The 21946-nt window shown below is 28.6% G+C and overlaps 1 protein-coding gene across 1 annotated transcript in view; it reads right to left on the bottom strand.

Annotated features, from left to right (window-relative positions):
• Positions 1-973: 973 nt before the first annotated feature.
• LOC107436687 (CWF19-like protein 2) overlaps positions 974-21946 on the bottom strand; it is a 38949-nt gene continuing 17976 nt past the window's right edge. Inside the window, exons 7-16 of the mRNA XM_043046086.3 lie at positions 20096-20436; positions 18251-18307; positions 17791-17856; positions 14623-14731; positions 10590-10684; positions 8626-8742; positions 5330-5485; positions 4802-4882; positions 3476-3583; positions 974-1220 (exon numbers count right to left, since the gene is read on the bottom strand). Coding sequence (XP_042902020.2) covers positions 1086-1220; positions 3476-3583; positions 4802-4882; positions 5330-5485; positions 8626-8742; positions 10590-10684; positions 14623-14731; positions 17791-17856; positions 18251-18307; positions 20096-20436 — 1265 coding nt within the window. The 3' untranslated portion in view covers positions 974-1085. The remainder of the gene's footprint in view (positions 1221-3475; positions 3584-4801; positions 4883-5329; positions 5486-8625; positions 8743-10589; positions 10685-14622; positions 14732-17790; positions 17857-18250; positions 18308-20095; positions 20437-21946) is intronic.

Here is a 21946-nt window from a genome sequence, read left to right as displayed (position 1 = left end):
TTAGAGCTAGCAAGGCCGAACACTCCGTTCTTGAAGTAAAAGTGCGAGCTTTGCGCCAAAGTGACGTCACTAGAGAAAATCGGAGGATTGGCGCGGCGAGAGTTTCTTCAAAGGAGTGAACCAGCCCTTCTATTCTCTTTAGCCCAGAGGTAATCGCTTATTTTGTTCCAAATATCGTAATATAAAGTTATAATAATTAACAAAGTATTCTTAGTTTCTGTTGAAAATGTTGACTTTTAAGGAAAAAATTTATGACAAATGGGAAGCAATAACAGTGGGTGAAGTGAACAGGTCGCAAAGCCTCCTAGTCAGTGAGAAAAAAATAAACAGACATTAGTGCATTTTGTGTCATGTGTGGTAAATATTTACATGAAAGATTTAATCTTAAAAAAAAAAACATCATTTAATCTAATCAATGTAAATAATAAAAAAAATTATAAGTCCTACTTAATTTCTGCGACAATTTTTATTCTTTTATAAAATTTTTTATTACTTTCTAGTTCAGGCCCAAGCTTTGGACAGATGCACTAGTTTGTTTCCTGTTTCTTAAGTGGCTTTTGATTGTTTTGCTATTTATGACACATGAAATAGTCTTGACAGTCTATATTTTACATCACAGTTTGAAATCTAATTTTTAAACAGAAAAGCCCTACTCTACAACGTTAGGTCAAGGTTATTGGCTCCCTTCACAAAATTGTGTGCTGCTATCTAAAGTTAACTTCTACTGTTAAACAAAACTTTAGTTTTAAAAATAATGTCTGCGATACAACTGAAGATTAACATAATCATGTCAAATAAATGTTTCTAAATGTAGATTCATATTCAATTCTGCAGTATTTGCCACAGTTTTTATTAACCTACTGAAATCATAGAAAGGAATTGTGAATAATATTGTAACAATTCAAAAGATTTGACATTTAATTTTCCATTTTTACTCATGCCATTAAAGTAAAATAATCACATAGAAAAATAATCAAAGACAAATATGATTTAATGTACAATCATGACAAAAATACAATGATTCTTGTGACATTATTTACAAATTCAACCTGTTTTATATTAACATTATTTAAACAGACTAATTATCATGTATACTTTTCACAGAAACTTTCCCATTTTTTAATAAACTTCATAGTTTCCTTAGATTTCTTGGAAGGATCTTCTTTCATATTTTTATGCAAATGATTATTGTCGATTTCAAGCATTCCACCAATCACTCCCTGTAATAAGCAGAAAGTAAATAAATGAAAAGACTGATTTTAAAATAAACTAACAAGAATCTCATTTCTCCTGTTCATAAATGTGTATAAATGACGATTTTTGAATCATGAAAATATAAATCATAATAGGTGATTCATAAATTACATCAATCTGAATCATGATTCAGCATTTGTAAAACACTTCAACTAAGAATTGAAATATTTAATTCATAAATCACACTGATATGAGTAGAATTCTGTGATTTGTATATTATGTTTGCATTAAACAACATATCAGCTTCGTAATTTCAGGAACTTGAGAAATTTAATTTGCAGAATTAAAACAATTAACAGTATTATCATGCATTTGTCACAAAAACCACATGAGACCCATTTTTATGATTTTTTGTACTGTTTCGGAAAAGGCTATTAGATTTTTGAAGGAAAAAAAAAATTTTTTAATGCTAGCATTTATTTAAATTTGATGAATCTGAAAAATATTTGCATTGCAAGCTCTTGAAACTTAATGGCAAAAGCAGTTAGATTTCAATTTATACAAGGCACGTGACTATTGATTTTTTCTAAATTGCACAACAGTTGGATAATAACTAAAAGTGGCCACAAAGATTTATTTATAGTAAATTAAAAAAACTGGAATATTTTATTTTAAATTTGTTTTCCAATAGCTGGTAGATACAAAAACAAATTTCAGAAAAAAATTATTTTTTAAATTCTTATATGGTTTAATACATGATTTATAATGTACTTACATCTTTTAGCAAAAAATTTAAATGAACAAAATAAAACATTGTTTTTCAATGTCTGCAAATTTTATTTTTGCGAAAAAAGAAAGAAAATTAATTTTTTCTGGTCAATTAATGAAAATAAAATTTTATTAATATCCATTTGGAACAAAGTGAAATAACTTTTTGCCCAAGATCAAGTTCACTAAAATTTTATATTAAGAATATGAACTTAATAATAAATGCAGTATATTCATTAAAATGAAATTTTCAATTCCTAAACTGCAAACCATTAATTTTGTGTATGTTTCATATTGTTGTAAATTTTGATATTTCTCTTATGATTACAAAACAAAATCAAAAATCATGAAACAAAATTACCTTCTTAAATTATCTCTGTTTAACTAAATTACTGTTAACTCTGTTAAATTAAAAATCTGTTTAACTTCACCGCTATGAAATGCATTTATTTTGGTATTAACTTAATCTTAAGGGGAATACAAATCATATTTTAATTTGCAGTCGTTTACTTTTGTAGCCTAGAAAATAGAACTGTGATATTTCATTTATTTTAGAAAAAATAAATGTTTTTTTATCTAATAAATACTCTTTTGACATTGACATGTTTTGATTGTCATCAGGCTACAAAAATTTTTAAGCTATTTTAGATGGATATTTTTCAAAATTAAATATTTTATTTTTAAATAACAATGGAAGTAATGTCCCAAAAACTTCATATCTTCAAAATTAATAATTATATGGTATTTAGTCATATCTTTTAAAGATGAAAGCAAACACTGAAATTCACAAATTAATATATTTTAGAAGTTAAAATTGCATACAAGTTTTAATGCTACGTTTAAGTATTGTTTTCAGTGCGAAATACAGAATGTTGTCAATGAAAAACATTACAAATAAGTAGTCTGAAGTAAATTAAGTTTAAAACTGATTAAGTCGATATGAAAGCAGGAATCAAATCAAATGAAATAGATCAAAAATAGCATGTAACAAATGAAAGAAAGGTAAAAAACAAAAATTAAGAATTAAAACTCTTAAAGCAAGTAGTGTCTACATCTAATGTTTTGTTTTTAAAGAAAAAAAAAACTTTTCTAAAAATCTATATAAGCTCACCTCTGAATAATAGTAGTTGAATTAAACTGAAATTGCCTTTTCTAACCAACAATATTGTGCAATAGATGTATAGTGAATAACTGGAATACATTGATTTAAGAATTTTAAAGTAGGCTTTTATTTTTATTATAATCCTGATTATATAATATATTTTATTCAAAATAATATATTATAATGATTATACAGTTAAACCCTGCTATAGCGAACACGGTTTATAGTGAACTCCCGGATATAATAAACAAAAAGTTCGACTAATTTTTTTATAACAATTTTGAAATTTCTACTTCAAAATAAATACATATACCAATTTTTAAAACCATATATAGCATAGAATATAGCAATAAGCATTTTTTCTAGTTTGCTTCTTTTATCTCAGAAAACTAGTACTAAATAAAATTGCACCTTTCCAAAATTCTTCTCGAAATTTCTTTCATCTTCAATGACATGAGCAAACCCAGAATGGACCTGAGGATCAAATTCAACCCAAAAGTAAGGCAAATTTTTTGGTACCTGTAACAAAAAAAAAGAGTGGATATTAGTTTTAAAAAAATTATTAATAATGAACAATAGCATAATAAGACCTGTAATTTTACAAAATTTTAATTTAGAATATAATTATGATACAGACACTTACTACTTAAAGGATATTGACCATGATAACTGAATGAAACTAAACTTTATTCTTTCTCTTGCTGCAACAGTTCATAAAATATTTTCATGTCAAACGTGTCCTGTGCAAACTTCGTGCATATAACATACAAAAACAATTAAAGGCTTAGTTCACTTCTGAACAGCAGCAGTTTTATAAAAAATTTTTGAACAGTAAAATTAAAAACATATGGTTATGGTGGCCTTCCAAAAATATTTACATTAGTGTTTGAATCATAAATACAGGGTTAGCCTAAATGATTCATACAATATTCAAGGGATGTTTTCTTTTTTTTGTTTTTTTTTTTAAATAACGGCAAGCACTTGAACTCTCGTTCATCACCTCGGAAGATGCCGGAAGTGTTGCTATCGTTACCCAGTGGGCACCTGTGAACCTAAGTCACGGAGGCGAGCAACATTACCCACGCCACACTGCCACAAACCCGTTCATAGGGCGGGCCACATTCACACATCACACACAACAGAGGACAACACAGAGAGAAACATCCATGCCCAGAGCGGGATTCGAACCCGCAGCCAGGCACGCTAACCGCTCGGCCACCTGGTCGGCAAGGGATGTTTGTTTGCAAGTATAGGAAGTACAAAGATGGGTGATACATTTAGAAATGCATACACTGCCCTAATATCTCGAACATGCTACAAATATTCAATGTGAACCGTGGTGGTTCAGGGGATACAGCATTCGCCTTCCACAGAAGTGAACCAGGCATAACTGGCCAAGGGAGCAAGTACAGCATCAAAACCGAATTTAAACTTCCAGAGGAGGCATATCTCACCCTTTAAAGATGTTTAACTTTAATTTTAAGGATTAAGAATAAGTTTTTAACTCAGGGGGCATATCCTAAGCCAATTATATAATTATAAAATTTGGGGTAGATGAAACTTAAATTTTTTTTTTTTTATAAAAAAAAATCAATTATCTAATGTATACAGGGATTAACCACTTTTGGTAGGTATTGCATTTTCTTTTGAAAAAAAAAAATGAAAACGAGGCACAGGCACTTAAGATGCTTCTGCTTCAAAGAAATAAAGTATGCAAACATTACAATAAGTACTTACTGAATGTCTTAAATTTTTCTTGTTTAAATCTATCAATTTCACATTATTAGCCCACTCTGATTCACATTCTAAAATTTCTATCTGAAATTTAAAAAATAAAATTAGTCATTTTTATCACAAATTTTTAATCTAAATGGAGAGCACATTAAGATCCACTAAACAAATGTAAATAATAAATAAATAATCTCAAGAAACTGAAGCGGTAAGAAATTACTTGATTAAAAAACTTAATTTCCTTCAAAAAATGAAAGTGGTATATATTAAGATATAAAAAATTTCTAATTCAATTACATGAAAATATCAAATACAGATATATCTAATCTTTATATTTTTGAAGCGAATGAGGTTTTTTAATCAAGGAATAAATATAAATAGTATTTTAAATAATAAAACCATGCAGAAAATGCAAATAAGTGAAATATATATTTAAGAACCAAGCTGTAGAAATTCAATAAGGTAATCTAATCAACAGATAAATGTACAGTACAATATTAATTTTTAAGTATGAAATGAAATGTAAGTGCTTGCCTTAAAGGACATAGGAGCAGAATCACTTATATCTTCCGGAACAGGTATGACTTCAAGATATGCGTGTGGATAATACCTAAAGTTCAGACTTGTTTCCAAAGTTACAATTTTTTTATTTTCTAGCAGAAAAAAATTCCGCAGCTTTGCTTTTAATTCCTGAAAGAATAGAAATACAACAAATAATTTCAAAACTCAAAGGCATAACTAACAACTTATAGCATTGCCTGTCAGTATGCAGGCCTGGACATAGAAGAATAAACATAAGAGACCTTAATTTCAAAACAACTAATGAGACTTGAGGAAATCATATGAAATATTTTACTTAAAGCTTTAATGGCATTTTTCACTAGTTTTAAAGATACAAAAAAAAAATTCTGATTGAAAAGTTCTGTTAAGTGTTCACAAAGAATCTCCCTAATATACAGTTTTGTAGTGAGCTACATTCCTTGCAACCACTTTCTTTCTTATGAATCATAGGAACTCTTTTAATTGCAATAAATCAAAGAGAGAAACATTCTTCACATATTAAAGTTACTGTCCGGCTAATACAAGAAAACCTCCAGGCACCAGATTCTTGTACGTGCAGTTACTGTGGTAATGAAAATAAGTCACTTTAAATAAGCATCGGGTAAACGGTTTCACTTTAGTGTAAGTTGAGAGAGGAAAGTCTCCCCCATTAAAAATTGTTTTACTCTAATTTTCATATTAGCAGAAAATGTCAGACTTTCAGTCGGGAGGAGTTCTCGTTATAGCTAGAGTCTGATCGTTCAAGTCAAACATAAATTAAACAAATCTGATTTGTTTTATTCTACCAAGTATTCAAAAGCTTTAGTATAAGTGGACGAAATCTACAAATGGAAATAAGAATATTACTCAAATAAATGGTCATCTGACTGTGAAATTGTGATAATTTGAGGCAACAGCGGGGGAGGGTATCACAATCGTGACATCACACAATTTGATTAAAATAGAAACTTTCAAAATCATAACATAAAATAATTTCATTTTATTTTGTTTAGCACATTGATGCTGATTGAATCCTAGCAAGAATTTTAAATTAAAGGGAAATCTTTTTGGGCATTGGCACTTTTTAGGAAAAAATAGTATATATCATTTTCACAAAATTTGAACAATTTTAAGAGAGAAAGTAAGGTTGCCATTGTAAATTATTGTTGGCATTGTGCCTGATAGCAATTGTTGGCATAGTAATCAGGTGCACATAAAGGATGAGGTCTATTGGAGTATAAAAAAATATTATGATACATAAATAATAATTATGTTTTCTGTTAAAAAACTTAATTTTAATTCATAGAAAACATGTACACATTTAAATTTTATAATTAAGCTCACAACTGTTATTAAAATGCATAGTTAAAATAGGAAATTAAAAGTAAGATCTATAATTTAGTGCTTTGTTATTTTAAACAAGTACATATTAATATAAACTGCTGTTTGTAGAAAATGCAACACCATGAAAGAATCATCAGAATCAAATGAAATTTAATGCAGAAACGACTTGTACTGATACAAATAAATGATGAAATTTTCAAAACAAAAGAAACAAATTAAGCGTCCGAAATCAGTATTTGGTGCAGCCACCACGCGCTGCAATAAGTGCTGCTATACGACGGGGCATGGAGTCAAACAGATGTTGAATATCTGCTTGAGGAAGAGAATTCCATATCGCTTGTATGCGCAACCAAAGTTCGTCTTTGGAAACTGCAGGACGCGGATCACGAGTGAGACGCCGACCAACCATATCCCACACGTGCTCAATAGGCGACATATCCGGCGAATAAGCAGGCCAAGGAAGAAGTTGCATGCGTTGTGCTGAACAGAAGTCTCTAACAGTCCGCGCAACATGTGGGCGTGCATTATCCTGCTGAAAGATAGCTCCAGGGATGCCTTGAAGGAAAGGAACGACTTCGGGCTGTAGCACTTCACGGACGTATCTGTTGCTATTGAGATTACCCTCAATTCGTATCAAATTGGATCGTCCATGATACGAAATCGCACCCCAGACCATAACTCCGGGTGTTCGACCACTATGTCGTTCAATAATACACTCAGGAAGGCAGCGTTGACCGGCATAACGTCTAACACGAACACGGCCATCATGGGTCCACAAATTGAAGCGTGATTCATCTGAAAAGACAACTTGGTGCCAATCAGCTCGCCAGTCTCTGTGCTCAAGAGCCCACTGCCGACGCAGACGTCGATGATCCGCCGTGAGGGGAATCCTGTATAATGGCACCCTTGCACGCAATCCACGGCGCAGCAGACGACGACGAATTGATGAAGCCGACAATTGTACACCTGTAGCAGTAGACCAATGTGCTGCCAGCTGCCAGGAGGAAGCTGTGCGATCATTCACCGCCATGCGGAGCAGGTGTCGATCATCGCGCTCTGACGTCACCTTCTGTCGTCCAGTGCCTGTTTTTCGAGTTGTTCGGTGCTCGTCGGTCCACTGCTTCCAAACTCGCATCACTGTGGAACTGTTCCGCTGCATACGAGCTGCTATTGCGCGATAGGAAAATCCTCCTTCTCGAAGGCCGATTATCCTCCCTCGTTCAAAATCCGTAAGTTGCTTGAATTTCTTATTCTTCCGTCGTGGAGGCATACTCAGGTCTCACTAAACGTTTGCCACTAACAAATAATCATAGACTATTTTCAACGTCCCGCTACAGCACTTTATTTATACGCTTTCAGCATCAATTCAGAGGGCGCTGCGCGCGCCACGCACGCGCGATGGCTCTGAAACTTTATTAATTTGCATAATATCCTATAATTGACATTTGCTGCGAATTTCATTTGATTCTGATGATTCCTTCATGGTGTTGCATTTTCTACAAACAGCAGTTTAGTATCACATGGGGAAGGCAGGTGGTATGGTAAATTGCTACAAAAGAGAGGAGAGTTGTCAAAATGTTGGAAAAAAGTGTGACATAATTTAACTAAAAAATAAGACAAAAACATTTTTTTTTAAAAAATTAGTAAAGTAAACACAATGTTATCGGATCCCCTAGAATCTTCAACATTCAATGCTTAATCAAGAACAAAATAACAATAAAATAATAATAAATAATCATAATATAAAATAAATTATCTATTTTATCAATGAACGAGAACAATTTCAAAAATATATTTATTCTATTATTGGGTGGCTTAACACTTTAAAATGGCACAAACATGGTAGGTAGAAAAATACAATTATTTTTTTTTCTTCACAATAATAAATTTCTTCACATATAATAAAAGAGGGAAAAGTTGAAATAAATAAATTGCATAAAACTTGCCTCTACTTCCCTCCATTCTTCTTCGTCGAGAGCAAGAAAAGACTGGACGTGTCTTCTAGGCACTATTAAACAATGACCTTCAACAAGAGATTTAAAATCCCCAATGGATAAATAAACCTTTAAAAGAAAGAAAATAAGAATAATTGTTTCTGCTTCTTTGAAATATGCCATAAATATGTTTAAAATATACCATAGTAAAAACAAAAATGAGTTATTGAAAATAAATAGTAATTTGTTACTTTTTTTTTTTTAATTTTAATGAAACTAATGAAATTTTTATGAATTGTTAGAATGCAATATTTTATAAGACAATTTTTTTTTTAACTGAAGAGTTAAAAAGTTAATTATTCTAACACAGAATTTTTTTAATTAACTTATATAATTATTTTACATAATTTATTTAACTGATTTACTTTTTTATTTATTTATAATTTTAGCTTTTTTTTTATATTTTTGTGCATAAAAGCAATTGTGTAATATATTCAATTTCATTAATCTAACAACACAGAATTTACTTAATTTAATTATTTGAGTTATTTAACTTATATGTTTCTCTATTAAATATTTCTCTACATTTTTAGAAAAACAAAAAATTCTAAGGAATGATTCTATGATACTTGTGTTAGAAAAAATATAACGTAAATGCGAAGATTAAATCATTCCTGTTGAAACAAATCTTTATCCAGTACAGAATATCAAAATTAAGTTGATACAAAATTTATTTTTAGCAATAAATATACAGATTAAGGTGTTAAAATAAAAAAAGAGAAGAACTCGATGTATGCATGGTTATTCAAAACTTCAAAATCATTGTCTGATTTTTTTTATTAAAACATCATAAAATGTTATAGTTCAAAATATGACTTAAAACTTTGAGATTTGTCCTTACTGTCTCTGATTCAAAAAAAGTTATTAAATTTTAATTACATTTTCTATCATGAATTTTTTGCTGACTTCGTTTTTCAACATTAATGATAAGAAAAAGAAATAAACATTAAAGTAAAATTTATAATGTTTACAACTGAACCAATTAAAATAAATCATTATAAATAGCTAAATATTTCATAAATTTGAAAATTACTATTCTAACAATTATGTTTAAACCATTCTTTGAAAACCACAAGGAAACATAAGTAAGGAGATAAAAATTAGTTTGAGAAGACATAATCAAGTTCACTCGATTCTTAAACCTAATAGTAACTTTTTTGTGAGAAAATCTTTTTTATTTGCTACCCAAAAACACTTCAATGCAATATCTTTAAAAAGTCTGGATAAAAGCAGTTTTCAAAACTTCAAAAAAAAAAAAAATGGCCTTTTTAAGAGAGAAAATATTTCTCTATAATTAGCATCAACTTTCCATTAACTTACCCTCAATATTATGATTAATACAATATGCCATAAATATTACCCTCAATATTATGATTAATACTAGAGACTGAAAACGATTTTTAGAAAAATCAAAATATAGTTCCATTGGAAAATCATCTTTGTAAGAGAGAAAAATATTTTATTAATTAGTTGCACACTCTTCGGCTTTTAAAAGTAAAAATTTTTTTTAAAAATATATCTTGTAAATATTATTAACATTAAAAATCGGAAACTATTTTATCTCACATTGGGGAAGAATCCAAGAATTATAACCCCCACAAGCAACCTGGTAAAGTACAGCAACATTGAAACAGAGGCATAGCTAAGGTTAACAGATCCGGGGGACAATTTTTGTTTTTGCACACCCCTTCTAATATGACTTCAAACTTCGGGGGGGGGGGGCATGCTATTAATTAAAGATTTCTAAAATCACAATTTTTTTTTTTCAATTAATATAAATGGCAAAATATACAATTCTAAAGAAAAATTTGTCATGCACTAGTACGATTTTGGCGATAATTTGTCACAATGTTGCCATGCTGGTGTGAATGAAATTTAAAAATTAAAATAAGAATAAATAAAATTGCAAATAATACCTTTTCAAGTTTTTGAATAATTAAATGTCTCTTCATATTTGGCTGATCCATACAATAACAGCATTTTTCAAGAGCTGACATACGCTTCTGATGCTCTAAAAACAAAAATTATTCTAATTAAAAGACCCAAAAACAATATGCAGTTCTTAACTGAAACAAAAAAGCATTTGATCATTAAATTTAGAGAAATAAGGAAAACAAGACCAAAAAACATTTAAATAAAAATAAACTGTGAGAGGATGAAATATTTTAGAATTAAGACAGATATTTAATTCTTAAAAAGTGTTTTCTCCACACAAAAATAAGCCTACTTTGCAAAGCATTTCTGCAAATAAAAAAAAATATATGTATACTTAATAATCATTGAAATAATTTTTTCAATAATTGAAATTTTTTGTAAAAAAAATACTTAAAAGACAAACTTTCTCTAAAAGATGAACATATTGTAAGCTGGAAATGAAAAACTAATATTAATCTTTTAGAATTGAAAAGTTTATTTTAATTTTTTTAAATGATGAATTTTAAGAAAGTAAATTTTTTTTTTCAAATTTAAATATGAGACATAGTTAAACATATTATTTTTAGACAAACCAGAAAAAGGCATACTAATTAATTTAAAAGCTATGAACTTTGAAAAATGTTTCAAAAACACAAACAAAATTAAATATATTGAAATTTGATTCTCCCAAATTTGAAGATATCAAACAATTTCGTTTTCCTAAAAATCATACAATTTTTGAAATTAATTTTATTAATATTCGGTGAGTTTAATTCCCTTTATATATTCTTAGATGTCAAAACATTTCTTCCTAAAAATCGTAACATTTTCGAAAATCAATTTTATTAATATTCGGTAAGTTTAATTCTCTTGATATATTCTTAGATGTCAAAACATATTTTCTCAAAACTGCATTTTCAGAGTTGATTCCACAGAATCTTAAAAAAGGGTTGTCCAATTGACTAACTTTATTTCCCTAAAGATTTTTAAGAATTTTTTAATCACTGATTGATTCTTCTTCAAACATTTTAATTACGTAAAGTTTTTCTAAATAAAGAAAAGTCTTAAAAAAATACTATGGTTACTTTAAAATGTCCATCAAAAGTAATGTATTAATTAAAGTAATGTAGTAATGCTAAATCAAACGTAATGTAGTAATGCAAATTAAATAATCATTTGTTATCTTTAGAAAAAAACACTATTAGATCTTATGTACATAGTTGGATAATATAGAAGCACGCCATGAGCGGAAATATTGGTGGTGATTCTACAATTTTGCAAATACTTCTTTAATATTTATTGTAACATAAAAAAAAAGTATCTAAGTGAGCAAAAAAAATTTTGCAGTGGAAAAAAAAGAAACGAAGAAGCAGACAGCGTTATCATGGCAAGGTAGAAGAAAGTCTGTTTTTAGTTGTATGCATCCTGCTCCCAATGAGAAAAGATATACAGTAGAGCGCCGATTATCCGAACTGCTCGGGACCGAACATGGTTCGGATAATGAAAAGTTCGGATAGTTGGAAAGTTGTTTAAAATCTAGTGTAAATGATTATTATTTATACATTAACTTCCCTTCGCACCTTTTGTAGGCTTAGGACAGGCAGTACTATCTAAAATAGCTCTGGCGTGTTTAAATTTTTTTTCCTTTTTCAATTTTTAAATATTTTTAATTAATTTTTTTTTTAATTTTGAATTATTTTTATCATATTTTAGTTTTTTATAATTTTTTTGTCAATTACTGATTTTAAAACATTTTTCAATATTTTCCATTGCAAAAGAAATCCAGCAAAGATCTCGTTTCAAAGAAGACGCGTTTTTTTTAGCAGCCATTTATCCCTCATTCTTTTTAAATAAATCAACATCATTTTGACGTTCCAGCCAATTCATTGCGAAATCTGATGGATTGCATGCTTCTATATGAGAAGGTCCACTATCTTGAACTTGATCACCTACTTCTTTCACTTCGTCTGTAGAGTTCCGATTTTCATTCAAAATTTCAGCAACAATTTCATCATTTTCATCCGAAAGATCTACTGGTTCAGAAACTTCAGTTTCGTTTGTTTTTCTGTTAAGAATTTTATTCCAAGATTTAAGATTCCAAGCACTGTAATCACTAATTATTAACCATAAGTTACAACTACCCATTCCCCAATTATAGAACTTCAGAACTTATCAATTCATAAACTCCTTCTGCATTCCAACCATTGTGGACTATCAAAATGAAGCTCGCATTCTTGGAAGAAAATTTTCTGTTGTAAAGGGCTAAAGGGGTATGTAGGTTTAACTGTATCACAATACATGTATGTCTGGCTACTATAAGAAAACTGCTAAAAAGGTTGCAAATTAAATATGGTCATCAGATGTTTATTGTATTATGGTTGTTTATTGTTATGGTATTATTTATTCTTCTCAATTAAGAAAAATTGTCAATAGGTTAAAAAGTATTCGAAACTCGAATTCAGATACTGTTCGGATAATTGGACTTTCAGATAATAAGGGTTCGGATAATCAGCGCTCTACTGTAACTGCCACTTTAGCCCAAAGATTAACGATCCCAACATTAGCGGTAGAGCCTACACTCAACCAATTTTTTATAACTGAACCCGACGTGACTATAGCTTTACAACGAAAATAGGAGGGTGATTGAGGTGACAGAAGAAAATCTTTTAATGCAATTTCGCTTGGTGCGAAATTACTTTAAATGAATGTAGTTATATGTATAACTATTTAATAGCTGCCAACATTGAGTTTTCAAAAAAAAGGAAGATATTAAAAGCTGTAAAACTTCAACGTATTTTTTCTCCTGAACTCAATTAAATTTAAAGATTTTAGGAAAATTAAGAACACTTAGAGACATCAATTTTAATTATATTTCAAAGTTTGATATGTGCACGATTTTGTTTTCTTTAAAAAATTTTCATCAAATGTTACATTGTAGCAATTTTGATTTTTGCAAAAATAATCAGCTTGTAATATTTTCTCTAGCATCTCATCACTAAGAGATGACCTAAACTGTGTTCTTGTTTTTAAACTTGACTGAACACACGTTCACATTCTGCATTTGAATGTGAGAAAGATAACATAAATTTAGCATGCTGATAATAATAAAATTTTTTACACATCATAAATTCAAAAATAATAGCAAACTAAAAAGATTCAAAAGAAGAAAATACCACGGAGTGTAGGATCCATGAAAAATACGCACGCGACTTTTCACGATAGTAAACATTCGCTCTGTTGCCAGATGCCATCAACTGAATTTGCTTAAAAAAATTCATCCACGTTCGGTAGCCGAGCGAAACATTTTCTCCCGGATCCATTTTTAGGGAGCGTTCTCACCGCCAATCAGATTCGGAAACGCAGCTGCGCTACCGAGTTTGTTTCAACTTCTGCGTCGTAACTTTGATTTTTTCCCTCGTTCGAGCACATGCCGAGAAGATGCAAGAATTCGATTCCTGCTCTAAAAAATGTGTTCGGGTACAAATTCGGATTGCGGCTCTGTTGTAAAAAATATGAAATAAAATGGAGAAAAAAAAATTTTTTTTTTAAATCGAGGAAAATCGGAAGATTAAAATAAAAAACCGGAAGTCGGAAATTTCGATAAAAAACCGAAAATCTTCGGGCTAATGAGAGTTGGCAGCTTTGCATTAATATTAATCTTTCTCTAATGTTCTTAATGTTAATGTGCATGCATATATATATATATATATATTTTGTCAAGAATAAATAAAAATATTAGATAATTAACTGTTTTCATATTATTAAAAAGTTGCTATTAAAATTATAAAATTATTCTATTCTGAAAAATATTATGAGCTTGCAACTACTTTTGAATTGCGAAAGCAGAAACTTTATGTTTTTATCTTACTATGCTTATGTATCATTCTGTGTTGTGCACACTGTACAGCATTAGACAGCAATAAATTATTAAAGATCAGAATTTTAAGAGTTTTCTTTTAAATGAAATGGAATTTAAATTTTTTTTTAGCAGGACTGCATATTGTCTTCGAGTAGTAATATTATAACATTACTTACGCTGAATAGCTTTTCCGACATCTTTCTCTTCTTGAAGATGATGTGACATCTTATTTGTAGCCTTCTTGGATATGCCGCTAGTTTCATTGTCCTCATCCATATCTTGGCACTAATTGAAAATTTTAAATTAAAAACACGGTGCGTAGCCAAACCTTTCAACAAAAAATAACCACCTTTTAAGTACTTTTTAAACACTCAAATATTTTTTAGCACTATATACATTAATAAAATGCAACATAATTTTCAAAGACTTTACGTGATCATCATGAAATAACTAGTTTCAGACAAAGAACTTTTTTCTTGATCATATTAACCATAGCTTGAGAGATTTTTCGATTGGATTTCAGAGGGAGCAAAATGAAACCTGAAATTGAGAATATCTTGCAAAATGAAGCAGAGTTGCACATGAGAGTGCAATAATCTCACCGAACCCAGCTCAATAGACGCACGTGCAGACTCGCAAGTATTTCATCAAACATGTAAAATGATTGACACTTTCATACACTATGGACAGACGGTATGCTGAAATAGATTGTTCACTGAATTGTGAAGACGTTAAATAGAACAATGTGAAAAGCACGCTTTTGCATAAATTATGGCAAGAATCGACATGATAAAGAAAAGAATCTCATTTTCTGAAAGGGAAAATTAAGCACTGAGGCCAATATATTCATTAACCCATTGCCAGTGTCGCCAGAATCCAGTTCGGACAACTACTAAGTGCAGTATTTGTGATGCCCGAGCTGACTTCAGACAGGAGAAAAATTAATGTTTCTATTTTGTGAATTATTAATGTTTCTATTTTGTTGAATAGAACTATGTGAAAAGCACGCTTTTGCATAATATGTGGCAAGAATCGACATGATAAAGAAAAGAATCTCATTTTCTGAAAGGGAAAATTAAGCACTGAGGCCAATATAATCATTAACCCATTGCCAGTGTCGCCAGAATCCAGTTCGGACAACTACTAAGTGCAGTATTTGTGATGCCCGAACTGACTTCAGACAGGAGAAAAATTAATGTTTCTATTTTGTGAATCCCGAGCTGAGTTCGTTTCTACTTTAGGATACCTAATTCACTATTTTCCTAATAGATGGCAACAATGGTCCCAGTTTTTCACCGATTATGACTTCAGTTAAGGGAGGGAAATGTGGGTGGGAGTTTGGGGATATACCTTACTGTGAAAGATTTGTAACATTTATGTATTGAAAATCATATTGTTGTGTTTTTATATTATATTATACTAGTTATGTTTATCTTTAAAATTTTGTTTAATTTGCTCTAATTGAATAAGATGTGTGTGTAATCCATTACTTTTTTATGTGTATGTAAAAATTATTAATACTGTAGTTATTGCATTTAAAATTTTATTTTCGTAATAAAAAACCATTTTCTAACTTTTCTAATAATATTATAGCATACAAAATTAAACAGTCAAAAAAATTTTCCATTTTTCTGAAATATATGTCACTGTTAAGGGGTTAATGTGAAAAATTTGCATTTTTGACATTGCTTTTTAAAACATTTATTTGTTGAATTAAACAAATTTGGATTATTTATTGAATTGAACTAAAATTTGAATAAAATATTGATGACTTTTCTAAACATAAATAAATAGTTACATCTGTGATTTGGGAATTGTCCTTTATAGACTTAAGAGACTTAAAAATACTCAAGGAATAACAAATTAAGGAGTTAGCAAAGAAATAAAAAATTTCCCTCTAAAGCAATGAAAATTTGAAAAATGCATTAACCAACTCTTGTCCAATAAATAAGACATGAAATGTTAAAAAAAAAAAAAAAAATATTACTTTCAATTTTGTTAAAAAAATATATATATATGTTTTAGTTTTGAAAGTATTTTTAAAAAAACAGTAAGCAAAACATTTTTAATAGAACAGAAATTAAAGACTTTTTAACTGTATAGGTAATGATACCTTTCAAAATTTTTTACATCTTATTTAATTATTTTAAAAGTGATAAAAAAAATTATACAGAAATAATCAACTTAATTTTTGCATTTGCTATAGACCAGAATTTCTTAAACTGTGAGTTGTAATCCCAATCAGGATTACGGGACCAGCAACAGGGATCACCAAAAATTATAGCAGCTTTGATATTTCTTTAAATACTAATATTATTGTATTATACATTAAATTTGTTATTTATTTAAAATTTTTACATTGTTCTACGTTTTAAAATTAAAAAGTAAAGTTAATAACTTAAAATAGTACATAATAATAAGAAACTATATAATAATACGAAATTGACTGTTCCACTCGCACATATATTGGATTTGCACAATGTTTATGAGGTCCCAGAAAACTTTCAAACATATATTGAGAGCCCTGTATCAAAAAGTTTAAGAAATTTTGCGATAATTATAAAATTGCTAACAATACAAAATTTAGAATAACAAAATTTAAAATAAAAAAAAGATTTTAAAAAATAAAATTGTTAATAATGCAGAATTTCTTTAAGATTGCAATAAGAATGAAAAAGTAGAAAAACATGTACAATAAAATAATTAAAAGAATGTGTTTGAAAAAACTTTTAAGGGACAATTTTCAGTGCAGCATTAGTTAATGATTTACGACAAGTTACTTAAAATTAACAACAGTTAGTTTAACAACAGAATTTCAGAACAAGTCAGAAAATGTAGCATTTGTAAAATTTTTGAATTCCTTCAAATAATATCGCCACATAATAATAAAACAATTGATTTTAATAAGAATGACTCAGATAGCAAAATAGACTTTTGTTAAAATGATAAAAATAACTTTATGAATTAGTCAGTGATTTCTTAATCAATTACATCAAAAAATGTAATATACCAACACCTAACCTCAATCTTGATCAACCCATGGATTTAAAGTTTCAGTTGATTAATTTTTTTGCATTTTCAAATGTTTTCAGTTATGTGGTCATTTTTTAGCATCCTCATAAATATTACAAACAATAAATAAATGATTTTAAGAAATTAGAAAAAGGAGAAAATATTTTTAAAAAAAACATTTGCTAAATTGTTTTAAATTACTAATTTTAAATTATAAAAAAAGAAACATTTACTAAATTCAGTAAATGCTCATCATTTACTAAAAGTAAATGATGATCATTTTTTTAAAAACATCTATGTAAGTAAATAAGGGGGTAAAGTAAATATTCAACCTTTCCTGCTACTTCCATGAACATTTCAAGATTATCATCAGCCGTTGTCAATTTTTCTCTTTCAAACTGTAAACAAGAGACAAAATAATTTATTTAAAAAAATCATAATAAGTAAACTGTAAACAAGAGACAGAATAAATTATTTAAAAAAAATCATATGTTTTTGTTAAAAAAAAGCAACACAACAAAAATCGACCAGTGGCTAAACATTTATATGGTTTCAATTATATTTCAAATAGTATAAGATTTAACATAAGCAATAAACTGTTTTAAGCAAACCACTAAGTAGCAAGGCATTAATTAATTAAGACTTAAGTATTAATAAGTTACAGTTTTCAGTTCAATATACCAAATGTTACCAAAAAAAAATTAAATTACAGTTTTCCATAACTCTGATATCAATGAGAATTATTTTATACTTAAAACTTCTAAAATAAGTAAAATCATTAAAAAAGTTTACCATTTGCTTTAATGAATATCTGCTTCCATCATCAAAGAACTTCTGTGATTGTTTTTTCTAAGAAAAAAGGACAAAACAAATCAATTTAAGATAGTACACAGTTCAGTTCATAGAACTATAAAAATATTGCTAACTGTGAAATGAAATAAGTAGTCCAACCCTAGAATATAAAAAATAACCCAACTTATAACTTAACCCTAGATAACTAAATATAACCTGACTTATAAGTTAACCCTGTTACATAAACATAACCTAATTTAAAACTTAATCCTAGATAGCTTAAATTCAGTCAAGATTACAACAAATCATTAAATTCATTGACCGAAAATTAGAAAAATGATTATTTCTATATTTCTTTTACGTTAAAAAAAAACAGCATGCTCCTTGAAGGGAAATTGTCTGAATATTTTTCCAAATAAAGATAAAGGATAAAATGTAACCTTAGCAATCTTTTGGTTTTTCCAAATCTCAAAACTTGGAAAAGGGGATAGTCTGTTGAGAGTTAATACAGAAAAGTTACAGAACAAAAAATATTCAATAAACAAAAAAAACCTGGAAGAAAGGAACAATGACTTTTCGATTTTTCATATTAAATCTTGATCTCTCCAACCAAGGAAGGACACCTGGGAAAATTATAAGAGGTTTTAACATCTTGCATCTAATATCTCACTTTACGTTATTACCATGGTAACAAATCTTAGATAAAAGAAAAAGAAATATCTTTCATTGTTTAGATTAAAGAGTGACATAATGCTTAACTATTATTGAAGAAAGTGGCAAAATTTGCCCAACGCAAGAAGTATTAGATGTTTTGAAACAATCTGTAACAGCACTTTATTTTGCAAAGTTGCTAAAGCAACTTTCAGAATATCAATTTTACATTTAGGGTGACCTTTAGAACAATAATTTAATTCTATCCAGCATTATGATTAGAAATCAAGTTTATATTAAAACAGCAAATAAAGTTATCAAAGTTACAGTCAGGTTTGGCAAGATATTTTGTTACATATTTATTTTATGAAGTTGAAACACAGCCGGAATAAATTAATGCAGGAATGGAGTGAATTGAAGCAATTTTGCTTAAGACATATCTAAAACTGCAAAAAAAAAAAAAAAAAAAAAAAAACAAGAAAAGAAAAGATTCTAAAGAAAGAAAAAATACAGGGCTTACTAGGCACCATTTGTGAGTGGCATTTCCCTGTTTTCCCATTAGCTTCATGCTTCTCAATCCTAATTATGAACCAAATATTTTTAAAAATAATAAGAAAACTGTTGTTTTCCCATTGTGTTTTCAGTCATATGTATTTTTAAATTTTGATACTTTTAGTACAATTTTATTATGACACATGAATTTTGAATTTGAGTTATCACTTTATTAATTGCTTAATTTGCCACAATTTCATCATAAATCCATACGGAATTTCAGAGTTGCTAGATTTTATTGCACCTCACAATTGTTGTAAAAATAAAATATTGAAATAAATTTTAAGCTGAAGACTATTTCTATTAGTTTGAATCACACTAAGACATAAAAAAGCTTTTTGTACAATGAGAGGAAGAAAACCACCTATTTCTTTCCTCAAAATTTTAATTATCATGATCAAGAAATCATATAAATATTTTATGTTATTTTTATACTGTTTAGTGGGATTCAAGCTAGTATAAAAAGTCTTTAGCTTTGAAAAAAATTTGAATTTTATTTAAACGTTTTTCTTGTTTTGAAATTTATTATAATTTTGTTATCCAGTGAATAATCATATGATTCATATGATTGCTCAAAATGATAATAAAGAAAACTTTTATACAGTAAAAATAGCTTAACTAAAAAAAGTAAAACTAACTTACTGTTTGTTTGGATTGGGACTGAGAAACATCCCTTGAATAATGAATAGGTCGCTCCTGTCCACTGCTGTCCATCTTGGTCAGCATAACACTTTCTCTTTCTCTCTGTGATGAATTCATACTTCCACCAGCTTTTAAAACTTTTCTAGCCTCTTCAAGTTGCTTCTTGAGTTTAGAGGCTAGAGCTGTGTCACCAAACAACTCTGCTTTCGTACATTTAGCTGCCAGCTTGTTCAGATCATCTTCAGACATGACTGTTGGAGGAAGGTCACGTGATTCAGAAGTTCTTTCATTATGAGGACTCTCTTCTCCTTCTTCAAGTGAATGTTTTGGAGACTCAGATGCTGAAATTTTTAAAAAAAAAAAGCTTAATGCAATGAAATGAAAGAAACAACTTTGTATAATAAGCCAACGGGACAATGTTGCGGTCAGGAAGCTGATTTCACATCAGAAAGGTCCTGGGTTTGAATACCAGACAATGTCCGTTTACTCTTTGTACTATCTCTCCTTGTTGGCATTGGTAAAAAAAAATAATTTATAATACTGAAAATAAGATTTTAAATAAAAACTGATAAATTAAACAATGAATTTATCCATTTAATGTTCCATTCAAGTATAAGATGAAATTGGGACATTTAGCTACAGATAAGAGTCAAGTTATAGCATTTTTAACAGTGATTACTTATTCAAAAATAAAAAACTTTAAAACATTTAAAAAAATTGATAATAATGAAAGGCATTTTTCTTATAAGTATTTTCTAAAATACGGTAAATATTACAAGGTTCCTTTCTAAAATGAAGAAAAAATTTTACGAAACGAGCATGAAACAAAATAATTTTCAGAGTATTATATAATATACATAATAAATACATATTTATTTTTTAAAAAATAATAAAAAGTACATAGAATGCATTTTTAATGAAAAAAAGTAGTGATCTATCATTTAATCACAATCAATTTGTTATATTTAGTTACCCTGTGACTGGTGGCAACAGTTTTTTCCTTTTTTTTTACCCTCTGCTTCCAAGCCTTAATGCATATAGCAATAAATAAGTGTTAAAGAATATTATTCTAAGAACAGTTTTAAAAGCAAGTTAGCAAAACCGATCCTTTCAGAAAGATAAAAAATTATATCAAAATGCATCTGTACCTTTGAATGTAAGAATCTTTCGGAAATTGAATTACATTATTTTGTTCTTTAACTCCAAAAATAAATTTATAAATTTTATTAACTTATAAATTTACATTATAAATTTTAAAAAGAAAAAAAAACGCTTCAGTCAATTAATTAAAAAAAGGCTATGACCTCATTTTGCTCATTGATTCCCATAATTGCTATGCAATAAATTTTATTTTTGATAATTGTGTTGCAAACTAAAAATTATTATTCAGTTAAAATATTATAAGTATTAAAAGCTTTTTTTGTTTTACAATTAAACTTTTTTGAAACATGAAAATTATCAGAAGAGTTTTTATTTACGTAAACTTTTTTATTAAAAGTATTTTTTTATCTGGCCTGAGGAAGCTATACCATGGAAGAAATTTTGGATGGCAAATTCTCATTTGCTATTAAAATTTAAAGCACTGAAAAAATGAGTTCATGTAAATCTAGAGTTGCAAATACAGTACAGAACCTGTTATCCGGAAATCAGAAAACCGGAAAACCAAAAAACTGGAACAAAATTCTATAAATTTTTCCGTCATTTAAAAAAAAAAAAAAAAATTTCCTCATAAGATTATAAGATTTTTCTTTCGTTTTTGAAAGATGTTTACCTTACCATCATTTTGGAAATGATCATTAGTGTATTACTTAATCGTTTTATCTTCTTTTTAAGATTATTTCCAGATATTTG

This window comes from Parasteatoda tepidariorum, chromosome 8, assembly GCF_982258835.1.
Source record: "Parasteatoda tepidariorum strain Cologne lab strain chromosome 8, Ptep-v5.0, whole genome shotgun sequence".
Classification (NCBI taxonomy): domain Eukaryota; kingdom Metazoa; phylum Arthropoda; class Arachnida; order Araneae; family Theridiidae; genus Parasteatoda; species Parasteatoda tepidariorum.
Note: the sequence above shows the minus strand (reverse complement) of the source record. Positions and strands in the feature narration are given on the sequence as shown.